This window comes from Vidua chalybeata, chromosome 6, assembly GCF_026979565.1.
Source record: "Vidua chalybeata isolate OUT-0048 chromosome 6, bVidCha1 merged haplotype, whole genome shotgun sequence".
Classification (NCBI taxonomy): Eukaryota; Metazoa; Chordata; class Aves; order Passeriformes; family Viduidae; genus Vidua; species Vidua chalybeata.
In genome coordinates, this window is record NC_071535.1 from 61,209,643 (window position 1) to 61,228,446 (window position 18,804).

An 18,804-nucleotide genomic window follows, 5' to 3' on the forward strand; every position below is an offset into this window, starting at 1 on the left:
GTTCACTTCTCAAAACTTAAACAGCATCATAAAAATGAAGAAGAAAGCAATACTTCTTCCTGTAGAACACTCCTAATAGGTAAACTTTCTTCTTGGCCTATATATTTTGTTTCCATTGCCAAGACTTGAATTATTTCTCTCCAGTCTTTTCCTTTATCATCTTGATAAATCCAGACATATTCTAAACATTACTGCAAAGATGATTTTTCTAGTCCAGTGCTTTGGTTAGGAACACCAATGTCATTCTAGCCCTCCATTATCCCATTTTTTACTGCTGGAGCAAACACAAACCACATATCTTAATTTTCAAGGTCCTTGCAATTTAACACCACTTTAAATATCTTAAATAGCAGCATACCTATCCTATATCTGTGAAATCTATCTTTTGTTTCTCTTAAGTTTGGGATGCTTTGCACATGAAAATTCCCCAAATGTCTCATTACACTCTGTCAAAAATTCCTCAAAAATTTCCTCTTCTATCACAGAACATATATGCTGAACTAATCTAAGACTTAGGATATGCTGATGAAAGCCCAACACAGCAAATCCCTGACTTTTGTCTGCTTAAGAAGATAAGGACTGGCACTGTCAGCTTGAAAAGCTCTCCCAGCCTCATGCTAGTGAAACTGCAAATGATTTTTCAAAGGATTGGAGGTAGGGTCAGGGGGTGTGTGTGTATGTGTAGCTCTCTCCACAGCAAGAATCCTCGTTAAAAATGAGGGCAGAGATGCTAGAATCATCATTCTGGATATGGACTCACACGTGAACCATCAGTTCAAGGTGGGACTGTTGTGGACAGAGAGACTCTTGCAGGGAGAATGCTTGTCTCTTTGGTGTTTCCTGCCTTCCACTGACAGTGGCTTTGTGTTCTTTTGAAGCAGTTTTATAGAACCAGGGTGCCTAAAGGACTGGGCACTGTGTAACAGCAGAAAGACAAAATGAACTAAGTAAGCAATGGTGACAGTGTCCATAAATGACCTGTCTTACACAATCTGCAGCAAGATTTGATGGTACTAAGTAGACCTATCTCCAAAATAAGTGCTAAAGCAGCACAAGACAGGGTGAACAATCCAGGAATAAGAATTTGTTCACAGACTTGTGCTGAAGGGAGGAAAGGCAGCGTGATGAAACACCTGAAGCAGTAGTAGTATCAATAAAAGTGGTTGGATTGATATGTTTTTTCTGTTCTGTGTGATTGAAGCCAGTTCTCTGAATATTCATGAGGAACAGGTTTCAGTCTGTGCAAAAGCTTTTTTGTGTTTTTGTCTTCATGGGCTCTGTGAAGAATCAAAGACATGTGTGAAGAATAAGCCTAGAATTTTTAATGTTGTGTGGAACTTTCACCAACTGTGTAGCTGAATAAAACAATTCATCAAACAGTAGTTTCCCAACCAGAGATTGCATTTCTTTCAGCAAATCAACACTATTAAGCCACAAGGACTCTCTGTTGCCAAGGAATTCAGAAAACAGTCCGTGGCAGTGCCCACAGCATTTGAAGCAGCCTGATTTGAAGTTCTGCCTGTCAGCTGAACTTCCATCCCAGAGGACAGAGAATCCTCCTTTGCCTCTCTAGGACATAAGGCTGACTATCAGGCTTTCTTTTGTTAAAGAATTCATATTAACAGCCAGCCAAGAGTTTGGTTGCTAATCAAGTGTAGCAGTAAAGAAGCTCAGGCACTAATCCAGCTGCTGAAGGCATTCCAATATTTGGTGTCTTTGTCTGAACCATTGAATGGTCTGGGTTGGAGGGGACCTCTGGAGATGATCTAGTCCAGTCTCCAAGAAGAGCAAGATCCTCCCATCGTGGTTTTTAAAAGAAAGATGAGGAAGGTGGGAAGAGAAGAGGAATGCAGGATGGATGGGAACATCTGTCAAAGAGCAGTGATCACAGCCCAAAGATAAACAGCATTAATAATAAAAACAAATACCCATCCCAACTGCTGCCCATGGGGCCTGATTTAGCACTTTACCTTTAATTATATTCACCCCATTTTTACAGAGTTTGAAACTGTATGGAAAGTACATCCCAACATTAAAACTTTTAGTAAGAATGTTGCTAATTAAGTATTTTCCAGTAGCTCTCTTGATGAAGATGTAAGGTCTTTAGTCAATTGAAAGTCTGAATTGACACTTTCCAAACATCTGCTGTGTCCCAGGAATTGCATTTATGTGTGGTCTGTGAAGTGTTTTTCAAAGGATTGATGATGTGTAAAGCTTTATCAATGCAATAGAGAGCATTACACATTCTCCTTTATTAAAATTGCTGGTTTTTTTGAAGTAGAAGTTTAAAAGTCTCTTCTAGTTTCAGTCTCTGAGAGCACTAATCTAATTTCAAGAGGATTTAAAAGTTATGTTTCTGTAATACAAAAGCACTCTTAATGATCTCTTATTACTTCTAGAATAACAAAGGGGTTACAAACCACCACACCAGGTATGAAAATTGATGAGGAAGCCTACCTTGAACTACAGACCAGATTTACAAATAACTGCATTTTCATCTTAAAATGCAATGTTCAATGGCATTGCACATAAGTACATTTAGAGATCCTAAGACATAACAAGTAGAGATTTAAGTGTACAATTAGATTGACAAAATGATTTAAAAATATTTATGTTTAATATTTTTAAAGGATTGCTGGTTGTCTTGAAAATGGTATGATATTTTTCATTTACTTTTAACTGTTGATAAATTTGCAGACCCCAACAATTCAAATCCCTCTGTCCCTTAGCTCCTCTGGCAGTGCAGTGGTATCAGGATGGAACTCCTCTGCCACCTCTAATATTGCTTTGCAGACAATAAAACCAGTGCAGGTATTTAATATGCAACAGCAGAGGCTTGAGAAAGGTCTCATTTCTGTATGACAACTGCCCACTCTGATGTGGACAAGAACTTTTATACATGAGGAAGGTCATTACATCAAGTCATGGCCGAAAGCTTTTGATGTCACACAGGAAAGAGCACACACACAAAAAAAATCTCAAATCCAGACTAAGAATTTAAGAAGTTATTTTTTAAGAAGTCATGGTGAATACCAAAGGGAACATTAAAAAAAAAAAAGTTCTGGAGCCAACCACAAACCAAACAGTTTCCCCAGGGAGTGGAAGATGTCAAGGCAATATGGCACAAAGAGCTGTGGGCAGGTGGGTGCTCTGCTTGGGCTGCCAGGTCTGAGATGGTGACACTGCTTTGTGTCCCCAAGGCAGCAGGTTCAGGGTGACCAGCACCTACTCAGGGCACTGTGCTGGGCCACAGAGGGACACTCAAAGGAGAAAGAATCAGAATGAAGTCAATTAAAATAAATAAATGAACAAATATGGAAAGCAGGACGTAAATGACGGGTAGATTTAGCACATTGCTACTGCAACAGGTGAGCTGAGCATGGCTGTGTGGCTGAGTAGTTCTTCCCTGCCTTCAGAGCAGCTGGTTGCTAAGATTAATGATTTATATATTCAAAAGGGTGCTGATTCTTCTGGACTTGTTGGCTGGAAATGCTGTAGGAAGCATGGTACCCATATAATTTAACTTCACCCCCCAGAACTAAAATAGATACAAGCACAACATTCAGCTGTCAAGCATTTCAAAAAGGTTACTAATTCAGTTTGAACTTAATCTGCTGAATGAAAGTACTTCAGAAAATGTATTTCAGTTCTAAGGAGAAAAGTATGACTTGTGTGAGAGGGAAAATTAGGCTGAAAGTTGTGTGCCACTGCCACTCCCCTGCTCAGCAACAGGAATGGGCTGAGCTTATTTGAAAGGGCAATTTGTGCTGCTGTTAAAATACAAAAATACCAGCAGAAACAGGCTGCTGCACAAACCAGTGAGAAATCAAAACATATCCCAGAGTGCAACTCATCAGTGTTTTCTAACTGCATTATCACAGAATCATAGAATATCTCGAGTTGGAATTTGGAGTCATAGAATATCTCGAGTTTGGAATCCAAACAGTGTCTCTTTTAACTCAATATATGGGAACTACAGAAGAAAACTACAAAGAAATTATCTACCTAGAAACAGAACTTTATTACTCTAGCTATTCAGAAAGGTTGCATTCAAAATATTAATTATATCTGGTGAAGCATTAGTGATACACCTCATTAATGAAAAGCAGCACTCTTGACGTAGGCTGTTACTTAAAATATTATGATAAAAGTGAACTCCTACAAAAAGGACAATATTTAGCAAAAAGGAATCCTAGAAAGCTTTTTACTCTGAAGAAAATTTGAGTAATCTTACCCAGAAAAAAAAAAGGTCTGTTTTGTCAGATCATATTTGTACAGTCAGGTTTTCAAAGCAGCAACTATACACAATACGAATAAATTAGTTTGGAAAAATATTAAAAAGATTTCTTATATGACAGAAAGAAAAAAAAAATTGTTTTTTCATTCTTTCTCAGGTTCTGTGTTATCCAAATGCTCCAAGCAGTTCTAAGTTTTGGTCATGGTCAGCAGAGTAACAGGTACTTTGCCTGATGTTTGACCAGCACTACTGATCTATGAATTCTAACAAAAAATAATTTCTGTTTCACATCCCTCTTGAACTTTTATCTCCTATACATCTAATATTGCCCTGGTTCATCTCAAAGGAGCAACTCTGATGAAACAAAGATCCCAAAATCCTCCAAAATGCTTTAGGTTAGGAGAAAGCAGAAGCCACGCATCCGCAAACAAGGAAGTCTAGGGGAAAAAAAAAAAAAAAAAAAAAAAAAGAAAAAAAGAAAAGAAATCTTTGCCTACACATGCTTTGCAAAAAAGTCTCCTGACACAAATAAAAGGATCCTCCCCAACATATGGAGGAGCTGCTCTGCCCTTCCGGGGATGGTCTGTAGCTATGTTCACCTCAGGCACGCCAAGGAGAGGTGAATTGTCAAATGCAATTTCCATCAGGGGCTGGTTTGGTTGAGGCAGATTAGTTGGATGCAAGGATGATAGATAGTTTATCCCAGCCCCAAACTGCCGCCTGGGAAATCTTGCACGCAAACGAACGGGAACTCAGGCGTTATTAGTGTCAGGAAGGTGCACACAGGCAAAATTTGGTTGGCAGCCAGGCAGGATGAATCAAGGCGAAAAAGTGACCAATTGCACGTTCAAAATGGAAATGGATAGGCATGTTGTAGTTTGGAAGGGTTTTAAACACCAGGAAAAAAAAAAAAAAAAGGCATGCATTATTAATTATTCAGGGATAAATATTTAAAAAGTCTCGCTCTGTGGAGAAATACAATCTTTAAGTCAATGTAAATTACATGTATAGCATCCTAATTTTAGGCTTCTTTATCCCAGAAGCTTCACTACGACAGTTCAGAGGACTTCTTATTATATAACTTTAAAATACTCCCATTCAGAGTATTGCAGATTAAAAAATTATCTACCAAATAAACATCTTAAAAACAAATAAATGGCGGGTTAGTTTCGTTGAATTATTTGTAAGCAAAGCAACCACTTGTGCCCCTCGCAGTGGAGTACAATGCTCATATTTATCACCTTCACCTTTTCAAAGTTACCTAAATATTTAATGAACTAAACAGTAGAATCCACCTGTGTGAGCAATCACAATCCTTGGTTCTCTAAATAAATAGCAAAAAATTGCTAAAAGAGAATGTCCTCAAGTTTCATTGCCTGAAGTGATACGCTCTGACAAATCTAACAGCTCTTTCTGTGTCATTCCTAATGCACTTGTCACTCAGTATTATCCATCCTCATTAATGACAATGGGAAAGTTTATCTTGGGAACACGTTTTAAATCATCCACTCTTCACAATGGGACCATGAAATCTCTTACAAAACATGAGGCGGGAACTACTCTGACAACAAAACCCCTTCCTGGCAGCTTTACTCTTAATTCCTGTTCAAGGAATAATGTGTTTATCATACAACCACACAGAACAATAAATTAGATGAAACTTGAAACAAGAATAGCTGCTTTGATTTTTCAAGATAGAAAGTGATTTTCCAATATTTTTTTTTTCATGTTGGGAACATGAAATCTTTCAGGGACGTAATTTTGTATGGAACCATACTTCCTCTTTAAAAAAGAAAGTTATAAACCCCTGATAAAATAGTTTGAATACTAATAATGCCACAGAAATAGTGAATACTGTTCACAATAAAAATGATGGCTAAGGGATTATTTCTGGCTTTGCACAAATTCTGCTTTACTGGTAGATATTTTTACCAGAAGTCTAGATTGTATGTACAAACCCACTCCAGTCAGTGGCATCATTTCCAGCAGTAATATTCTCTTTTGATTATGACTTCTGAGAACTGATATGCCCTCTATGTCAGCGCTATGCAACAGATAGATTGCAGCTATTTCCTTTATTTTGGATGCCCTAATGTAAAAACTCCAATATTCATTGCTTCTCTTTTCATCATCTCATTTGTAACACCACCACCAAACTTCCATAAAGGCAGCAGTTAACAGAAGTTACTTCCAAATGCATCTGACTGCAACAAGTGCTGATTTTTTTTGGATCAATTTGCAAAGTAACAACAGAATTTCAGGATGAAAACCTGAGAAACAAAAATAGGGAAAATCAAAGAAACTGCAAGAAAGTATTCCAGTTATTCCTTTTTGTGTGAGCACAGACAACTACACTGAATGTGCAGGATAATACTGCCCTAAAGGATGCACATCAGGGTGTGGATGAATAAAAATGGGGAAGGAGAAGCAGTAAAGAACACGGTACAAATAGAATTTTAATTCAGACAGAGGAAAAAGTGCTTCTTATATGAGATTATAAGTAATGCACTGACAAAATCCTTTCATTGCAATGTTTCTACAATAGGCCCTTACTCTACTAACACAGTAAAAATTCTCCTTTATAGATTTAGGGGTGTTTCAGTAGCCTGAATCTAATTTTCATGGCTTTCTCAAAGTCAAAATGCCCTTTTCAGATCCATAAAAAAATAATCAGAGATGCACTTCCACCTTAAAACTGTCTTTTACATAACATCACTGTGGCCTTGAAAGTTTATAAAGTAGCTCAAGTTTTTGTAGGACAGCCAGAACACAAAAAAGCCAGTTCTTTCCTTGTTTCCACAGGTTTTCAAAAACCATAAGCCTGAAATTTTCAAGCTATGGCTGAAGATTTTAGCAGGCAGTAGTGACTTGTCTTCTTATTCTGCAAAAACTCACTTTATTAATAGAAAAATTAGAAATAATGTGGCTTCCCATTTAACTGATGAGGAATGAAACACCTCACCAGTAATCTCTTATCAAACTGTAAAGGAAATCTAAAAAGAATAAAACTTAAGCAGGACAGTACTAAAACAAGTATATTTTAATACACAGCTATATAAAAGTAGCTACATTAATGATACAAATACAAAAATTAACATAATAATCTCAAAGATTATATTAATTTAAGAAATGCCTCTTAAACAAAATAAGAATTTCATTTAATTACAGAGCTCCTCAAAGCATCAGGAATCTCCTTTTAGTTACTTACTGAAATATCTGCACACATTCAATATTTATGCTGTCTTTCTCTCTATCCATTTTTAAACAGAATTAAAGGAGTAGCTAAAACTCTGCCAATAAAATGCCAGGAAGGCTATTTTTAGTCTAGATGATGTAGACCAAGCACAAACAGCCCATGGCTATGCTACTATTGAGGATCAGATCTAAATACAAGCACTAGATTTCCTTCCTATTAGGTTTTTTTTTAACAGCAACAAGAATTACAAATTACATACTGGTCTGTATCTCTTCATAAATACTCATCCTAGAACGAGAACCATTTTTTCCTTCATTAAGACAAAAAAAAGAAAAAAAGCTGGTGTAACTCCTGCCACACTTTTCTCTGGTAGAAAAAGGTTTGTGAAAGTGCATTTGAGGCAGTAGAGGAAACCTGTAACCTGCCCAGAATTACAGAGCCTTACACCAAAAGGTGAGAAGTGTTGATTAGCAAGTTTACCATGCTGCTTTCAGGGGCTTTAGACTGCAGACCTGAGACATCTCAGTCTCCAGAGACTGCAGGGTTTATGGATCAAACAACACATGACTAAGTCCCTAATAAATCCATGAGAGAAGAGATGAAACCAATGGATAACTGCACATCACAGAGAACAGAAAGAAAACGCTGCTCAGTTGTAACACCTGTGTGGCAAGCACATTTCTCTCTGTGCACCTCAATAAAAAATCCTGAGAGAGAGAGAAATGTGCTTGCCACACACCTGGCACCTCCAGTGGCCATGGGTGTGTTCATCCTGTACATCACACACTGGATGTAGCCCCAAAATGGGGCTACAACCACGAGCAGGCTTGCCTTGCTCAGCTCTTCTCATCCACTCGTGTGCTGGCTCACAGATAAAAGCAGCTAAAGGGGAATGTCCAAACCCTGAGCTATCCTGGAACAGCAATCCTTGACTGAGAACTCTCCCAGCCCACAAGTGTATCTGCAAACTGCAGAATTCACAGAATTCACAGAATCCCTGGGTTGGAAGAGACCTCCAAGATCTTCGAGTCCAACCCAGCCCCAGCCCCTCAGCTCAGCCCTGGCAGCCAGTGCCACATCCAGGCTTTGTTAAACACACCCAGGGATGGTGACCCCACCACCTCCTGGGCAGCCATTCCAGAACTTTATCACCTTTCTGTGAAAAACTTTTTCCTGATATCCAACCTAAATTTCCCTCAGTGCAGCTCTTGGTGCCCTCTCATTCTCATTCCCTCCATTCTGCCTGGAGAAAGAGCCCGACCCCACCTGAGCACAGGCAACTTTCAGGGGCTGTAGAGAGTGATGAAGTCACCCCTAAATCCCCTTTTCTCCAGGCTGAACAACCCCAGCTCCCCAGATCCTCCCTGCTCCAGGTGGAGAGTCAGGAGCCAGCCTGGGTGAGGCAGTCACTGAGCAGCTCCTCCCCAAATCTGGGGAACGTTTTGCTCACAAATATTCAAACGCTCGGCAGATATCGTGGGTGCATCACAGAGACTTCAGAAATCCACACAAGACTCAGCTCCAACAGCCAGATCCTCAAATGTTCACATGTGGGCCACACAAAGCCAGTCTTTCCCAGAAAAAGTGAGTGTACAGCAACTTAGCAAAGATTACTAAAGGTCTCAAAACTTTAAATATTGAGCACTGAGGTTATTTTGAGAACAGCAGGCGCTGCTCTGGATGCAGGGTGAGGTGGATTTCCCCCAGTGCAAGACTCAAGACTTTGTAGCAAGACTCAAGCAGACACGCTGCTCAAAGATCCCTGGTTTAATAAAGGATTTTTTGATTAGTTTATGAGAAAAAAAAGTAAGTCCATTTAGCAACTTGAGCTTACGAACACCAGAGTGAAATTCTTGAGTAATTTTTGCTGTAACAGACTTCAAACAGGGAAAAAAAAAGTAGATGAAGAGCTCATAGACTGTTTTCATAAGCTAAAACCAGGTTTTTCAAACCTTAAATACCTGAAATGAGGCATTTAAAATGAACTATTTTCAGCAAGTGCTGCCAGCTGTTTTCTGAAAGTCAAGCAGCCTATGATTGGTGTAACTTGGCAGCCAGATTCCCTTTATTTATTTATGCATTTATGGACATCAATAAAAAGCTTTAATTATTGTACACTATACAATTATTGCTCACTTTCTTCAGAAGGAAGGAGGAAACAGAACAGTTAATTCAGTAATATTATTCATTCTGAAGGGGGCTAATATGGTGTCAATGTTAAGCTGGCCAGAAACTCCACTTTAACTGCAATAAATAATGTTTTCCTTCTAGTAGACAGCATCAGTTGATATTTCAAAAGCCATTGGTTTTCAACATGCAATGAGAAACTTTAAATTACATTATGTGTGATAGAGAATCCTTTGAAAACCCTAGGAAATATAACTGAGAAAAACCAAATACAAAAAACATCAAAACCATGTAACTAAAACAACTGTGAGAAAGAGAGCAATAAAGATGGCATGGCCAAAACCTAATTTTACTTAGACTTTGGGTACCTCACCCATTTTGCTTATGATAATCTACTTTTTGCACAATTCTCTTGGCCAGAAATATAAGAATAAAATGTACTCTGGAATTTAGTTACAAATAATACCCCATAATTTAGCCAAAGCAAAAAGTAGTATTTGCACAACAATTATAGAACATTTTTTCTTCAGCTACAGTACTTTGCAGTGTATTTTTATTTTTTTCCTCCTGTCTCTTTCAGAACTTTCATGAAGTCTTTCAGACTAAGAATAATGACTATCTTACTCTCAATAAAAATAATTTAAAAACCCATGTTCCTGTATGTTAACAGCTCAATAAAGGGTAATATTTTTTTGTCAACCAGTAAAATAAAATAGATCAGAAAAATGGTATGAAACAACTTCTGTAGAGGTGAAAAATTTAAAGAAACTATAAATTTGTGGTTTCCTTACAGATTTATGTTCATCCAAACCCATTAATCTTTTCAAAAGACTGGAAATGTTAACACTTAGTCTTGAATTTCCAGAGTTAAAATAAAACATTGGAAATTTAAGTGTGCTACTAGCCATGGCAAATGTTTGGCAGCATTGGTCTGTTTCCCTAGAAAATGCCATTTTAACCCTTTACAAGTATTAGGTGGGGCTACCTTCCAGTTTCCTCGTTCAGAGAATACTTGGAGTCACTTCCTACCCCAAGATTGTGATTAAAACCATAACAAACAGCACTGAGACGAGGAGATCCAGATGGATGCACATCTTGGACATGGAAAATCCTCCTGCTCTCATCCCTTGCACTAAGAGCCCTGAACCCCAGGGCATGGCAATAAGGTTCAGGTACAATGCAGACCTGTGGATGAGAAATTGTGACTCCCTCTCAGCTTTCATTTTTGTTTTCCTGCCTTTGCAGAGCTACAGAAAACCCGAGATGTGTTTTACCATGTAACAGCCTGACTGGGTTTGTTGCTCTTTGTAAAATGAGAACACAACACAATGACAAAATATCCTAATTTTATTAAAACTTGTGATATTTTAAAGAGCATTTATCCTGCTGAGAACTACTACAAATATGGGGTTTAACTCTTTTTGCTTCTTAAAGACTCACCATCAATATCTTTCCAACTCATGCCTACAGACCTTTGTCTAAAACACAGTGAATAATACAATAGTGAGTAATATAATAGTGAATATATAGTAATGAAGAACATAAGCCTTTATAGAGATTTGCAGAGAAAGAGCCTTTAAATCTTTATCAACCAACATTTTTACAAAAGATGTCCTTATTCCACCTGTCTCCTAATGGTTAGAAAGTGGGAATATGTCAGCTGCTTTACTTGTCTGGCAAATACAGAAGTTGACCCACTTATTTACAGACTGAGCAGGCCAAACCCTTTCATGCTGCAACACTGACCCTTAGCACAGATCCTGAGAATGAGCAGCCCATTACAGCGTGCACAAGTGACCTTCCAGGGCATTCATGACTTGGTGGTGCATGTTCTTCCCTTGCAACAACGCGTGGCATAAATGTTGTTAAACACCAGAATTATTTGTTTAAATAAGTTCTGTTCAATGGGCTCTGTTTGCTAACAAGGAGCTGCAGTTGCACTGTATTACACGGGTTAAAGTTTTGAAAAACTGAATGGAACTCTCACATTACAGTGTGATACAACCCATAGGACAAAATTAATTATTAAATAAATTTCAGGATATTACAAATCTTCCTATGAAACCTAAGAGTTAACAATACCTTCCAGTATTTGCCTACAGACAAATAAGTAATAATTTAATTTACATAAATCAGCAGTATACAACAAGAAGGTGATATTTTTAAATTAAATTCTTCCACATGTGCCCAGGATATGTGTTCTGAAATTCCATACACTGTATAAAATTGATCACTTGATTTCAATCCAGTGTACCATTAGATTTCAGAGGGTTTTTCTTTTCAAATAGGAGCCCTCCAAGTACTGTTTCATTTCAAGTTATTATAATTTAAAAATACTCTCCCAAAACTTTAGCTAAATTGTACTGTCACAACTTAAAACACGTACATTTATTCAAAATTGTTTGAAAGAATGTAATACATTTTTGACAGGCAGTCTTTTACAATATTGAAATCAAATCCTTGATTTCATCAAACCCTTCATATTCTGTGCCTTATTCCTGGAAGGCTCATGCCAAAATGATTTAGTTTGATTTTCTTTAACAATGGTAGGTTGGCTTGACAGCATCTGACAAAACAATTCAGTGAAGTACACCACAGCAGGTAAAGAGAACCTGAACTGGCTACTAGGTGAAATAATGCAAAATGGAGCTTGGTATTATGACAGAATGAGTTTTGCAGGAGAACCTGTTCTTGCAGTATTCCTAATTTTAGATGAAGAAAGTGTTATGGTATTATAATTACTGCCTTTTGAACTATTTTTAAATAACCCAGTGGTGAATGTAATGGGGAAAATGGACAGGAAAAAAAAATCAATGCAAAAAACCTTATGAGTTTCAGCTGAATTTTATTGCAGCGCTTTGCCTCTCTCTGTTGGAAAGCCCAGTTTTTTATGCAGAGCTCCCTGCACTGGAGCCCCCCAGCTGGAGTGGAACATCCAGCACCAGAGTTTGCCAGGCATGCTGCATCTGCTCAAGGCTTCCCCTGCCAGCCCCAGAGGTATTTGTGTTCTCAAACACATGGGGGTGAGAAAACTGGAGAAATACACTTTCTGGAACACTTCAGGAGAAGTTCTGGCTCATCCCTGAACCAGGAGCACCCGGGAAGGTTCATCCCTGCCCCAGGCAGACACAATGCTGCAAAAGGAGGTTTCATTTGGGTATCATAAGGCCCTAAAAGAGGCTCAAGCCTTGTAAGGACTCCTGTGACAATTTTGACAATCTCAAAATACAGAGTTCTTTTGTGCCTATATGAAGGTATATAGATCAGTAGGGCAACATGGATGTTGTAGCATATGTTGGCTTATTTTCCTTATTTTACTGAATGGTTGCTATAGAACTGCCAGTTTACTTAAATTTATAATTAACCAGTGTTTTGCCTTTTGTCAGCTCCCAGGCTTGCTGACTCTTTTTGTTAACAGTGGCCAAAACCAGTTCATTAATTCAACTTCATTTATTAATAAAAATTTACTCAAGTTTAGAAACATCTGAGTAATACAGTCAAGATGAGGGTCAGCCATTAATGAAGACTGCCTCAAATTCTTTTGGGAGTAGCTAAAAGCAGTGATGCTCTCATTGCCATTTTCTAGTTCCCACTTCATCTGAGAGGTTGGTATGGCATGGATTTTAAATATATGCTGATTTAATATATACTGTTTTTTAAATACGTACTGATCCCATATGTGCTGCTGACAGGGTTGACTTGTTCCTCCAGAAGAAACAGCCTAAGTCCCTGTTTCTATACCTGCTCCTGATGAAAAATTACTCAGGGAATGTTTGCAGGAGCACAGTTCTGGCACTCAGTGATGCTCCTGAGCCCCTTAGGACCAAACCTGTGTGATGGTTTTTACTGAAGCACTGCAGACATCAGCTCTGACTTGTTTTGGTTAATAACCCATCTGTTTTGGTAAATAACCCCTGACAGTGGCCACTTGCACCTCCCTTTTGCAAATAAAAAGTTTAACACAGTGTAATCTGTCTAAGACAAGCAATCCAAAGAGAGACACTCAAAGGAAGACAAAAAAAGAGTCAGAAATACCCAGATTTCATGTGGAGGCTACCTAAGCCACACTTCCTGTTTTAAATGGCCAAAATCACCACCTTAAAGAGTTTTAAGTCATCTTCCAAATACACAGACACAAGGAATACCTGGAGTTGCAATTATTTCCTACTTTGGCAATCATTAATTTTCTAACTGCTAGATAAAGACAGGACATTACTTGAATGCCTTTGGAATCATGTGCTTATTTTTAATTCTGTATAGGCTCAGTTGCTGGTTTTGGTGGTTATGTTTCCTTCCAAAGACAGAACCTTTTACTCTGGCAATTACCATGGGGAAAATGGAATACAGAATGCCATACTGCATCTGCCCTGCTCTGAGAAACCAGCCACAGGACTCCTCTAATTCCTTCCCCTCCTGTTAGGAAACACCTCTCAGGAAAGAAACTCCTCAACTTGTACCTAAAGCTCTGGGAACTTGTTTTTTGCTCTGTGGCAATTCTTTAAATTGTATATGACATTTGGCTTCAAACTGAGCTGGCTCCTAAAGATTTTTATTGTGGGCTGCACAGGTGGTGTAGCCATTTAAAAGAAAATATTGGCTGCTGTGACTTGTGTTTTGATTAAAAAAATGTATTTGCACAACACTTATTCATTAGACAGACTATAATATAAAAACTTGTTTGAAAAAGCTTCGTCTCTATACTTCTAATTGACAGTTACTCAAAGACTTATAAATTAAGCAAAACTAGGGAATTAAAAAAACCACCCTCACAAACTTTCCTATTTGCAAGTGTTTATCTGAATGTATCAGGAGTTTTAGCTTTAGATAGGTAATTTCAGAGGTCTGTGTTGTCCAGACAATAACAAAGGGAGTTAATCAAATATGAATTTTCTCCAACTGTCTTGTCAAACCAGGTAATGATGTCCTGCCAGCCAAACTCAGAGGGAACATGTGAAACAAATACAAAAGTAAACAGGCCCTAAGCTGCCCAAGGGAAAGTCAGCAAGATGGCAATTTCAATCATTTGGAATAATACTAAAGCAGCCTTAGGCTTTTCTCAGAATGGAAACATGTCACTGTTACTGCAATATTTGAACAAACCAGACTGCAAAAGAAAGGAACACTTATGTAATCACAGCCGTGGAACAGCGCTTTACTCGATGGTGAGGTGGAAAATAATTAAGGGAAAATGTCCTTTTGGTGAGTAATTATAAATCTACCTAAATAACAAAGATAAACAATGTTTCCTTAGAAATTTGGAGCGGTGAAAAAAACCAATTTTAAGCAGAGATTCCTCAAGTCTTGACACAGGAGGCTTTGGAACAACAAAGATAAAGTTCTGTCAGATAAAACTACGAACGTAATGGTCCTACAAAATTTCTCAAATGTTGATAAAAGTTACACTCAGAGCTACAAAGAAAGCAAAAAAGCACTTCAAGAACAACTGCGCTGAACGGCCGCGTTTAGGACAAACGGGCTGTCATATCATTTAACTGAGAAATCAAAAAATATTTCAAATATTTGGGGAACTTACCTAATCAGTAAACGTTCAGTATGTGTCTAGTCATGTAGCCATCTTTGAGTCAATCATCAGAAAATCAAAGGCAAATTGGCATGACTCAACCCAAACTTTAATACCGCATGATTGTGTCGTGTAAGCTTGTTTTGTGCGAGGGCTGCTGTGGTTTTAGCAGAGAGATTAACGACCGGACCTAAGCTGGCCTCCAAACCTTGCCCTGCTGATGCCTCAAGCCCTTTGAAGTCTGACCATCATACCTGGCAAAACAACAGTGGGAACTAGGCTGGTGTCAGATCTAATCAAGTTTCCTGCCTCAGCATAGCTAACTATGGGCTACACTAATTGGCCCAATTGCGGATTATACCTTTTGCTACAGATTCGAGACAATAATTTAGTCAAATGATGGTTTTTATCTCCTTCTAATTAAGATTCCAAAGTGGGAAGAAATAGGATTAGACAGGCTAACTTCAAAATTGTGTCCTTTAAAGTGGCATGCACATAAGATAGATCTCTGATTATACTGCATATAGGGGAATATTGCTGGTAACTAACGTGTGAAGATTTGGGAAAGAAGCTTGAAAAGCTACTGCACCTTTTAGATAAGCATGGAAGTTTTCCTGGAAAGGTTCCTCTTCATAATTTATAAATGGACAGTGAACACTCATAAATATTCATTAAAAAAACATTTTCATCCTGAATTAAAAAAAAAAAATCTCTTTAGAAAACATTTCAGTCGATCTCATTTTGATGAAGAAGACACGAGGAAAACTGAAACAGTTAAAAGATTCCTTAGAAGGCTATAAAGAGGCAGAGTTCCTCCCACAAAACTGAAATCTAATAAAATAGATTTGACATTTAAGGCTTTTCACCTACGAGGGCCAAACTATAAGGAATTATATAACTGGTGAGCAATCCAAAGATGAGAAAATCCATGTCCCATGCTCTTATTTTAAACTCTAAAAAAAGAATGGTCTAGTGATGAAAAAACTCTTTTTGAAGAAATTTCACCATAATTCACAGGTTCTGTGTTTCTAACTTCTCCCATGCAATTTGATTTTAAAGCAGCATTTCAAGTAGAGGTCAATATTTTTATCCTAAATTGTGTATGTAAGCACGTAGAATCTTGCCAAAAACTGTAAGGTACTCGATATTCATTTTCATTTCCTGTTTAAACTACATACTGAAGAAGCCCAGTAAACTCAGTTGCACTCTGTATAAGGCACACACAGTGCTTGCAATGTGCACTGTTGTGCTGCTTTTTGCTTCTGCCCCCAGAACCAGCGCTGACTGACTGCTGACACATCACATTCTAACTGCAGAAACCCATTTCAGAAGACCTTATTCACATCCTTTCCTCATTCAGTTTTTTTCCTTGCTCCCATTTTTTTTTTATTGCTCCAGCCAGCCTCGCTGTAGTCTGCTTTCCCTAACAGTATGAGGAAGAAAAACATATGTATTATAGATTAGTGAGACGTGTACAGGAAGATCACAGTAGGACAGTGATCTAACATGTTCAAAAAGGGATAGTTTGTGTCAGCTCAGCTTACAGAAAGCATATCTCTAACAAAACCTGAAGTTATTCAAAAGGGGCTGCAGCTGAGCAGCAAAGGGAGGAATTATACAAGTGGGTCATCTACGCATGTCTGGGGCAACAGGTTGTTTCAAGAGTTGTACTTCACTCCTGTTTCCAACGTCCCGTGGCTAATTCAATTCTTTTTACAGAGCCTCCTGCTAAGGGTTTTCTTTCCTTCCAAATTACATTACAGATTAGCATCTCAAATTCGTCTGGAAGAAAAGATTGTATTCTGAGACAGGACTCAGGGATGAGAAACCACCCAAATATCCTAATTCACAGCTATAATAAATGAGAATTTACTGTGCTGTGAAATGAGGGCGCACGCTCCTCTACACCTCTGAAAACAGGGAGAACATTTATATTTCAAACCCAAACACAGACTTACCAAGGTTTTGTCTCTACTGTACCTCTCAAAAGCAGCTGTTCAAATGCTTTAATACCTCACAATGCCTGGTTTCACTCGCTGCATTCTCTGGGAAGTGACAAACCTTCTAAAGGAATTGTCCTGGGGAAGAAAGCCCTCCTCCATGTGTTTGCCTTTAAGTGGCTTCTGAAGAGGATACCTCTAGTTGAGAAACTTCTAGCACTCACGCAGAGATGACCTGCATGAAGAACTGGCTGCCTGATTAACTATTAACTACTCTCAATAGGATTAGATAATTAAAGACATTGATGACCATTAATTAGGAGGAGGGCACCTTAATTTGTCACTTGATAGGGCCCTTTCAATGATTTATAGGTTAGGGCTACTTGCAATTGTGAAGGGAGGGGGCAGTGAAGAGAGAGAACCCTTAAGTTACCTTATCAAGTGGCCAGCTAAAAAGGGCAGAGGGTCAAATAAGGGCCAAAGTGGTCACTTAAGGGTGAAGTCCCAAACACCAAAGCAGTGCCAAGCCACATTGACCAGCATTTGGTGATGGAGTAAAAAATATGCTAATTTATTGGTGGCAATTCTCTCTTTTTATGGTTTCAAGCAGTTAAGACAAGTGGCCTGCTTAAGAGCTTTTCATTTGAAAAGAGATTAAACAAAATGGTTTGTCAGGGATGCTTGGCTGTTTTATGTCTTTGTTAAAAAAAAAAAAAAAAAAAATTTTGCTCAGACTGTACGGATGACTATTGCATCACCCTGAAAGCCATCTTCCATCTCTAAGCACTACTTGGTTAATAAATACATCAGCTCTAATTGCTTAATAGTGCTATGTTCATTTGCTCTTTAGCAAGATTAAAATGAAATACATCTTTTGTATTACCGCCTTCTACCAGGACTGCCTGCGTAAAGGTCACAGGAAAAAGTTTAAATTTAGTAGGAAATTTACTTAAGGACATTAGTGTAAATGATACTGTGTTTAAAATGACATAAAAGAGCGAAAGGTGATTTCAGTAATGCAAAGAAAATGGTTTCTGAATACTGATAAGGACACTTATCCCCCATACCACACACAATTTTAGGCAACATTATACATTAAAATCTCTCTACTGGGGTAATAACATGTAGCTACTTTCCCACCCACTATCACAAGTAAGAGCAAGTCATTAACATTTAATTAAATATGCTCCTGACATCCTTAGAAACATGTCATGCTTTGTTATTGAAGGTTGTGGCCTACTTTCTGTGTACATTTTAAACCAAAATAAAGTATTTATAGCAGACCGATTTAGTGCAGCAAATGAGACATTTTTAATTAGAAAGCATATTACAGTATTTTCTAAACCCGTTCCGAACAGAAATGAATTTACATCCTCTGATGCATATTTTATGTATTTTGACAAAACGAAACATAGGAGATGGGATTAGCTCCACCTTTTGGGTTCTAAACAGTGAAACAACGTTTCTCTTACCTCGATGGTGAACTGCTTCCTTTTTAATCTAAAAGCAAGGTCCTTCGTGTCTGACACATCACAGATCAAGCTATTAAGCCGAGGAATCTGATGTACGTGAACCAAACCTTGTGGAAAGAAAGAGTAAAGGAGGGGAAAAAAAAAAAAAAAAAATTAAGAAAACGCTGTCATCCAGATGCATAAATTAGAGTCTTAGAGCAGAATTCTGTATATTTACATACACTCATCCTCCCCTTTTTAAACTGGAGCTTACTACCAGGAGCAATGAAGCAAACGGCGCGATTATGCTCAAGTAATCAAGCAGAATAAGA

General features: G+C 38.1%; 1 protein-coding gene across 1 annotated transcript in view; it reads right to left on the reverse strand.

Annotated features, from left to right (window-relative positions):
- The window catches only part of ELP4 (elongator acetyltransferase complex subunit 4), a 139,130-nt gene that overhangs the window by 56,128 nt on the left and 64,198 nt on the right, over positions 1-18,804 (reverse strand). The window contains exon 9 of the mRNA XM_053946050.1: positions 18,494-18,600. Within this exon, the coding sequence (XP_053802025.1) occupies positions 18,494-18,600 (107 nt within the window). The remainder of the gene's footprint in view (positions 1-18,493; positions 18,601-18,804) is intronic.